At 33.4% G+C, this 7,079-nt stretch overlaps 1 protein-coding gene across 1 annotated transcript; it reads right to left on the bottom strand.

Moving 5' to 3' along the window:
- Window positions 1-1,827: 1,827 nt before the first annotated feature.
- On the bottom strand, window positions 1,828-2,604 carry LOC107831315 (TMV resistance protein N-like). Its single transcript, XM_016659072.2, has one exon. The coding sequence runs from the start codon at window positions 2,602-2,604 to the stop codon at window positions 1,828-1,830; it is 777 nt and encodes a 258-aa protein (XP_016514558.2).
- Between the last annotated feature and the right edge of the window lie 4,475 nt (window positions 2,605-7,079).

The following is a 7,079-nucleotide window of genomic DNA, read 5'->3' as shown; positions in this document are numbered from 1 at the left end:
AAATTTGTTCTTTTGTGATAGAATGTCCAAATTTTTTGTTTCCTCTCAAAGCTCAACCAATTGAGTAGAAGTAATTGCGGACAAGTTATGAGTCATTTTACGGCCAATACTCCTATTAATTTATGGAGTAAGTAATATTTTTGCCGAGAAAGCAATTATCTGCTATTGATTAAGAACTTATCTGCTATTGTCATAGCCTGAAGCTTAGTTAGTGCCATTACCCGAAGCAAACTGTTGAAATACAAAGAAACAACTGAATAATACTAAAATGCTTACTACCAAACTGCTGAAATATATATAAAAAAATTGAAAAATACTAAACTGCTGAAAATCACCATAAAAGCGTCATCGCCATAACATCAAGTTCACCACAAAAGCAAAGTCATTGCCGTAACTGATTCGACACAAATATATTTTTGTTTAGAATCAGTAAAATTATTGGCGTAACTAATTCATCACAAAAACAACAAAAGATAATCAATTTACATGTCTATAAGTCTATTGATATTAAACAACATCATCGTAACAAATAATTTAACTTCTAATTGTCCTAAAGCATGGCCCTTTTAGCTTTCAGTTTTGTAATTCTTCTTTCCTTTTCTTCTATAAATTGGTTTGAGGTCATTGCTGCTTTTCCTTCCCAAGTGATCTTTCTTGGGGAATATGGCTGATCAGTAGGTAAATATACACCATTTTCATCTCCCATGAAATTGATCTTCCTGGTACTAGTAGGATTTTGCAGCGGTTTCCTTTGTTTAAGCCTAGTGTTAGCTTCAGAAGAGAGGAATGTTTTGATGAAGAATAGTCGCTTGTTTTAGATTTTAGTTAAATGGGTTATATGTATTATGGGTTAACGGGCCAGGTCGGATATCTTTTTAAAGAAGGATTTTAGTTTTGTTTATTGTTTAATACACGTGGCACACTTATAACGTGCCACGTGAAAATTAAGTGTAAATTTGACCATGACTGGTCTGTTAAATCTCAGGGCAGATTTGAGCCCAAAAAAAATGTTGAGGTTATTTCTGGTCCTAAAGGTTAACCGAGAGCATTTTTGAGCAATTTTCAATACGTTATGGATATTGATAGCCGTTTCCGTTGTTTCAATTGCATTGGTCCCCCGGTAGAAAGATCATTAGTCTACAAACTATAACTTCAAATGTCTGTATAAAATCTGCATGTCAATGTGACTACTTTCTCACTCCTTGCAACGCCAAACTGCGGACATATTTTGTACTATCTATTGTTGCACTTGAAGAGCTAGCACCACTAAAAAAAAATAATTAAGGTTCAATATTAGCCTAGGTCTTTTTTTAAGAAATATGTTGCTTAAGAGAAACACTTTGTAAAATTAATTCTATAATTATATTTTCTAATAATCTATTTTTTGAGAAGTTCTTAAAGTCAAGTCTAAAGTTTTTTCATGTAGTAATAGAACGACTTTTTGATTGAAACGGTACCAAGAAATTGTAATTTTCTTAAATATAAAATATAATCCGTGGTAAATAAATTCCTAATTGAGTTATTATGTACAAAATGTTATACAAATTTCAAGAAACTGGACTAGAGAGATTAAGTGGCTACTAGGCTAATTCATGGCATAATAACATAAGAAAAATGATTTAGGCAGCATTAATTAAAATGGATACTTGACGAAATAGGCAATGTTAGGCAACTAATTTTACTTTTGCTTCTCCTACTAAAGTAAACAACTAAAATGACTTGCATGTGAGAATATGAAGTAAGAGGAACAAATAAATGGATTGGAATATGAAAACTAGGAATTGAATATTATTGCATTATTTGGCCTACTTACCGTATTGTTGATCATTACTTCTTCGAAATCTTCGGCGAGCCACATAGTCTGTTACGTTCTTCCGGATCCTTTTGCACGTTTACTATAAATTTACCCATATCTTGTATTAAGTCATGCATTTGAATCCTATAATATACAGAGATGAAAACAAGAGATTTGTCAATTAGGACATCCAAGTCGATATCACCTCCAAAATCACAGCTCTCAAGTATTTGCATGATGTAATCTTTTCTTTTCCCACGTAAGAAGCATGCTATATCTAGAAATATTTCTTGTTGTATGGGCTCCAACCCATCATAACTAATTTTGAGCTTGTCAATAATTTTTGAATTACAGTTATTTTTCATTTGCTTTACAACACTTTTCCACTCAATTATATCCCTCTTATATAAGAAAGAACCCCACACTTTCAGGGCTAAAGGAAGACCATTAGCATAACTTACTACCTCCAAAGTTAGCTTCTCAAAACACTCATCTGGAACTTCTTCTTTGAAGGCATATTGATTGAACAATTGAATAGCATCATGTTCAAGTAGTGTAGTCACTTCATATACTATATCATTCTTCCCTGTCACATGTTTGTCTCTAATTGTTGCAATAATTCTACTGCCATTGCCAAACCAACCAGGATCCCCAGCTAGGTAATCCAAATGATCTATGACGTCAAGCACAATTAATACCTTTTTAAAACGAAGTCTACGAGCCATCAACTGCTTTCCATCCTCATTATTAACGCAATTAGCGTTTTCTCTTAACAGTTCAGAGAGAAGGATATTTTGCAAAGAGTGCATTCCACATTTGTTCTCTTTGACATCCGCAAGGAAACAAGCAACTTCAAATTGATATGAGAGTATCAAAAATGACTCTTGCTATTGTCGTTTTACCGACTCCCCCCATGCCCCCAGATTCCCACAATCCGAGCATCATTGATTTTTATGTCTAATAGGGATTTTACTTTTTTAAATGAGTATTTATTCCCATTACATCTCGCAAATAAGAATTACTCTTGCATAATTTGGGCGAAATTTGGCCAACAATCTGTGATTCAATCCTACATAAATAAGAACGCATAAGACAGTCAAGTATTATAAGTATTTGATACTGTTATGAGCAATATGTGATGAAAATAGTCCTGAAAACAGTGATAAGGAATCATCAACTGATGAAGACTTATGAGTCCTTCAAGAAGAAAATTATATTTCTATCTTCTGAAGATGAGCAAAGACCCTGTGATGAGGGACAGTGCTCGAAACAGTGTTGTAATACAGATGATGATATTTATAATCTTTATTCCCAGTTTAAAGACATGAATGTCAATGTCTTGACCAATGACAATATTCTAGAACTGTTAAGGGTGATTAAGGACCCTGAATTAAGATCCCAGATCTTAGATAAGATACCAGATAAGATACCTACAAATACAGAAATAGGTACAGAGATTGAAGATATTCCGTCTCAAAAGAGAACTTATATTATGTCAAAAAAATGATTATAGAAAAATCACAGTCTGATAGGCTGACTACTGTCCAAGATTTAGGTATCGAGATTAATAATTTCAAAAAAGAAGTTTCAGAGTTAAAGACTTCTAATGTAGCCTTAGACAAAAGAATTTTTATATTAGAAAATTCTGACACTGAGAAAGGATTCATTATTGATATTACTGAAAAAGGAAACGATATAAGTACGTCACCAGGTGCTAAGAAGAGTAAATTCTTAGGAGCTATTGATTTTTGCAGAAGATGAATTTTTGCAAAAACTCCAGTATTTTACTACCCAATTTCTTTTTTTAAAAATAAAAATCACTCTTTTAATCGATTACAATTTAAAAAGAGAATTTACTGTTTTATTTGACAGCGATGCAGACTTAAGTTGTATAAAAGAAGGAGTAATACCTTCAAGATATTTTTATAAGACCACTCATAGATTAAAAAATGCTAGTGGGAGTCAAATGGGTATTTCTTATAAATTACCTAGAGCATATATTTACCAAAACAATGTTTCTATACCTGAAAGTTTTGTTTTGGTAAAAGATATATCGCAAGATGTAATATTAGGGGTTACTTTCTTTCATAAAATAATACCTCTTACTAATTGGGATACTAAGAGTTTTTCAGGAACTTTTAATAATAAGAAAATTACTTTTGAGTTTATAACTCAGCCAATTCAAAGTTTTTTGAATGAAATAATTTTTAATAATATTTATGTAAAATTTAAGCAAATTGATTTTTTGAAAAATGAAATTTGTTCTCTTACTATTGAACAAGATTTAAAAAATCCTAAACTAATTAATAAAATTGATTTATTGAAAAAATAGTTTTCTTTACAAATATTTGGAGATCATCCAAACCAGTTTTGGAATAGAAAGAAACATATTGTAAGTCTTCCTTATGAAGAAGACTTCTCAGAGGATAATATTCCTACCAAGGCTAGACCTTGTCAGATGAATTCTGAATATCTAAAGTTATGCAAAAAGGAAATTAATTCCTTACAGGAAAAGGGTTTAATAAGACCCTCAAAGTCCAAATGGTCTTGTGCTGCTTTTTATGTTAATAAATATGCTGAACAGGAACGAGGAGTTCCTAGATTGGTTATTAATTACAAACCTCTTAATAAGGTTTTAAAATGGATTAGATATCCTATTCCTAATAAAAAGGACTTATTAGACATATTACATGATGCTATAATATTTTCAAAATTCGATTTAAAATCAGGTTATTGGCAAATTCAGATATCTGACTGATAAGTATAAAACTGCTTTTAATATCCCAATGGGACAATATGAGTGAAATGATATGCCTTTTGGTTTAGCCAATAATGCTTGCCATCTTGCAAATATTTGTTTTGACACATCATGTTTAAAATCTTTATTAAAGATAAACTTTGCCGTTTGGCAATCAGTTTTTATTAAAAACTTCTGATTATATAAATCAGTTTGGAATTTCATGACACACTTTACTATAGCAAGGATTTCCTTAGCTACAGTAGCATAATTCTTTTGGGAACTATTCTATTTTTCCGAATAAAATTGGACAAGATATTCTTGTTTATCTATTGGGGAGCACTGTTTCAATATTTCTCCATAATTAATATCTCACACATCAGTTTCAACTATCTTTGCCCAACTTGGGTTAGAAAGAGTTAAACAGGGAAGATTATTAACCTTCTGTTTAATTCTTTTGACTGATTCTGTATGATTATCAGTCTATGGCTTAGGATTCTTCTTTAGTCTATCATAAAGAAGAGCAGTATCTTTGGCTATATCCTGTATAAATGGAGAAATATAATTTAAACTTCCTAAGAATCTTTGAAGTTGGGTTTTATCAATAATTATATCAGGAAACTTAGAAGCAAATTCAATACTTCTATTAATGGGAATTATTCTACCATTTTCAATATTATGCCCAAGAAATCTTATATTAATTTGGAAAAGAGACATTTTGGGTTTAGATATTACTAGACCATTTTGAATTATAATCTTTTTAAACAAATCCAGATCTTTAAAATGTATTTGAATATATTTTAAAAATACCAAAATATCATTTATATAGACAATTATAAAGTCTGTATAAGGGATGAAAATATCATTCATAATTTTCTGAAATTTAGACGGGGTATTTTTCAAATCAAAAGGCATAACATTTTACTCATATTGTCCCATTGGGACATTAAAATTAGTTTTATACTTATCAATTTCAGATATTTCAATTTGCCAATAACCCAAGATATTACTAGAGCATTCTGAATTATAATCTTTTTAAACAAATCTAGATGTTTAAAATGTATTTCAATATTTTTTGAAAATACTAAAATATCATCTATATATACAATTATAAAGTCCGTTTAAGGGATGAAAATATCATTAATAATTTTATGAAATTCAGAGGGGGAATTTTTCAAACCAATTTTTAAAAAGTTCCCATCTGGATTTTTTAAATTCTTCACAAATCATTTTTCTTGTCGGTGAACCCGGACTCTTCTCAGCACTTGCTAACGTACTTATGAGTTTGATAGGTTTCGGCGTCGGGTGTTGAGTTTGGAAGTTTCAAAGTTCATTAGGCTTGAATTTATGTGCGATTTGTGTTTTGATGTTGTTTGAGGTGATTTGATGGTTCGACTAAGTTCGTATGATATTTTAAGACTTGTTGGTATGTTTGGTTGAGGTCCGGGGGGCCTCGGGTTGATTTCGGATGGTTATCGGACCAAGGGTTGAAGTTGAAGAATTGCTGAAGATTTGCAACTGATGGTGTAATCGCACATGCGGATTGGGAACCACAGGTGCGAGAGCCCGCAGAAGCGGGAAGGGAGCCGCAGAAACGGGCCAGGAAGGAATTGGCAGAGGTAGCAGGTGCGAGGTCCTTTCCGCATCTGCGAGGCCGCAGATGCGGCAAAAAGGGCGCAAAAGCGGAGTGTGAAGGAGTTGAGGGTGTAGGCTGCTTCAGCAGAAGCGGATCATGGGCCGCAGAAGCGCCTCCGCAGGTGCGAGACCTGGAGTGCAGGTGCGAGCCCCGGTGAGTTAAGTGACTTTCGCAGGTGCGGAGTTTTCACCGTAAAAGTGGGACCGCAGAAGCGGATTTTGGGACCGCACGTGCGGTTTGACTAGGCAAAACATATAAACATAAGGGCTCGTGATTTTCTTCATTTTCTAACGTTTTGAGCTCGGATTATGGAGGTTTGTGAGAGGATATTTCAAGGGAATTCTTGAGGTAAGTTCCTTGTGTTCATCTTTCTTCAATAATTGTGTTTCCCCAATGATTTTCCACCTAATTGGTGTGTTTTTGAGGTTTAATTTGGGGGTTTGAGGCTAGGGATTTGGAGAGTTGATTTTAGGGATTTAAATGACCAATTGGTATCAGATTTGGATGAATTTGGTATGACTAGACTCGTGGTTGGATGGGCTTTCGAATTTTGTGAGTTTAGTTAGATTCCGAGACGTGGTCCCAACGGGCGATTTTGAACCAATTTCGGATTTTGAGTTATAACTTAGTAATTTCTTGTAGAATTGATTCCTTTAGCTTGTATTAATTGTATTGTACTATTTGTGGCTAGATTCAGGTCATTTGGAGACTGATTTGTGAGGCAAAGGCGTATTGGAGTAGGGATTTGCTCGGATTGAGGTAAGTAACACTTCTAAACTTGGTTCTGAGGGTTCGAAACCCCGAATTAATGTGTTATGTGATTGGTATTGAGGTGACGCACATGCCAAGTGACGGGCATGCACCGTGAGAATTGTGACCTGATCGATTCCATGGCACTGTCTAGTAGTTCT

The sequence above is a fragment of the Nicotiana tabacum genome, chromosome 15 (genome assembly GCF_000715075.1).
Source record: "Nicotiana tabacum cultivar K326 chromosome 15, ASM71507v2, whole genome shotgun sequence".
Taxonomy (NCBI): domain Eukaryota; kingdom Viridiplantae; phylum Streptophyta; class Magnoliopsida; order Solanales; family Solanaceae; genus Nicotiana; species Nicotiana tabacum.
Note: the sequence above shows the minus strand (reverse complement) of the source record. Positions and strands in the feature narration are given on the sequence as shown.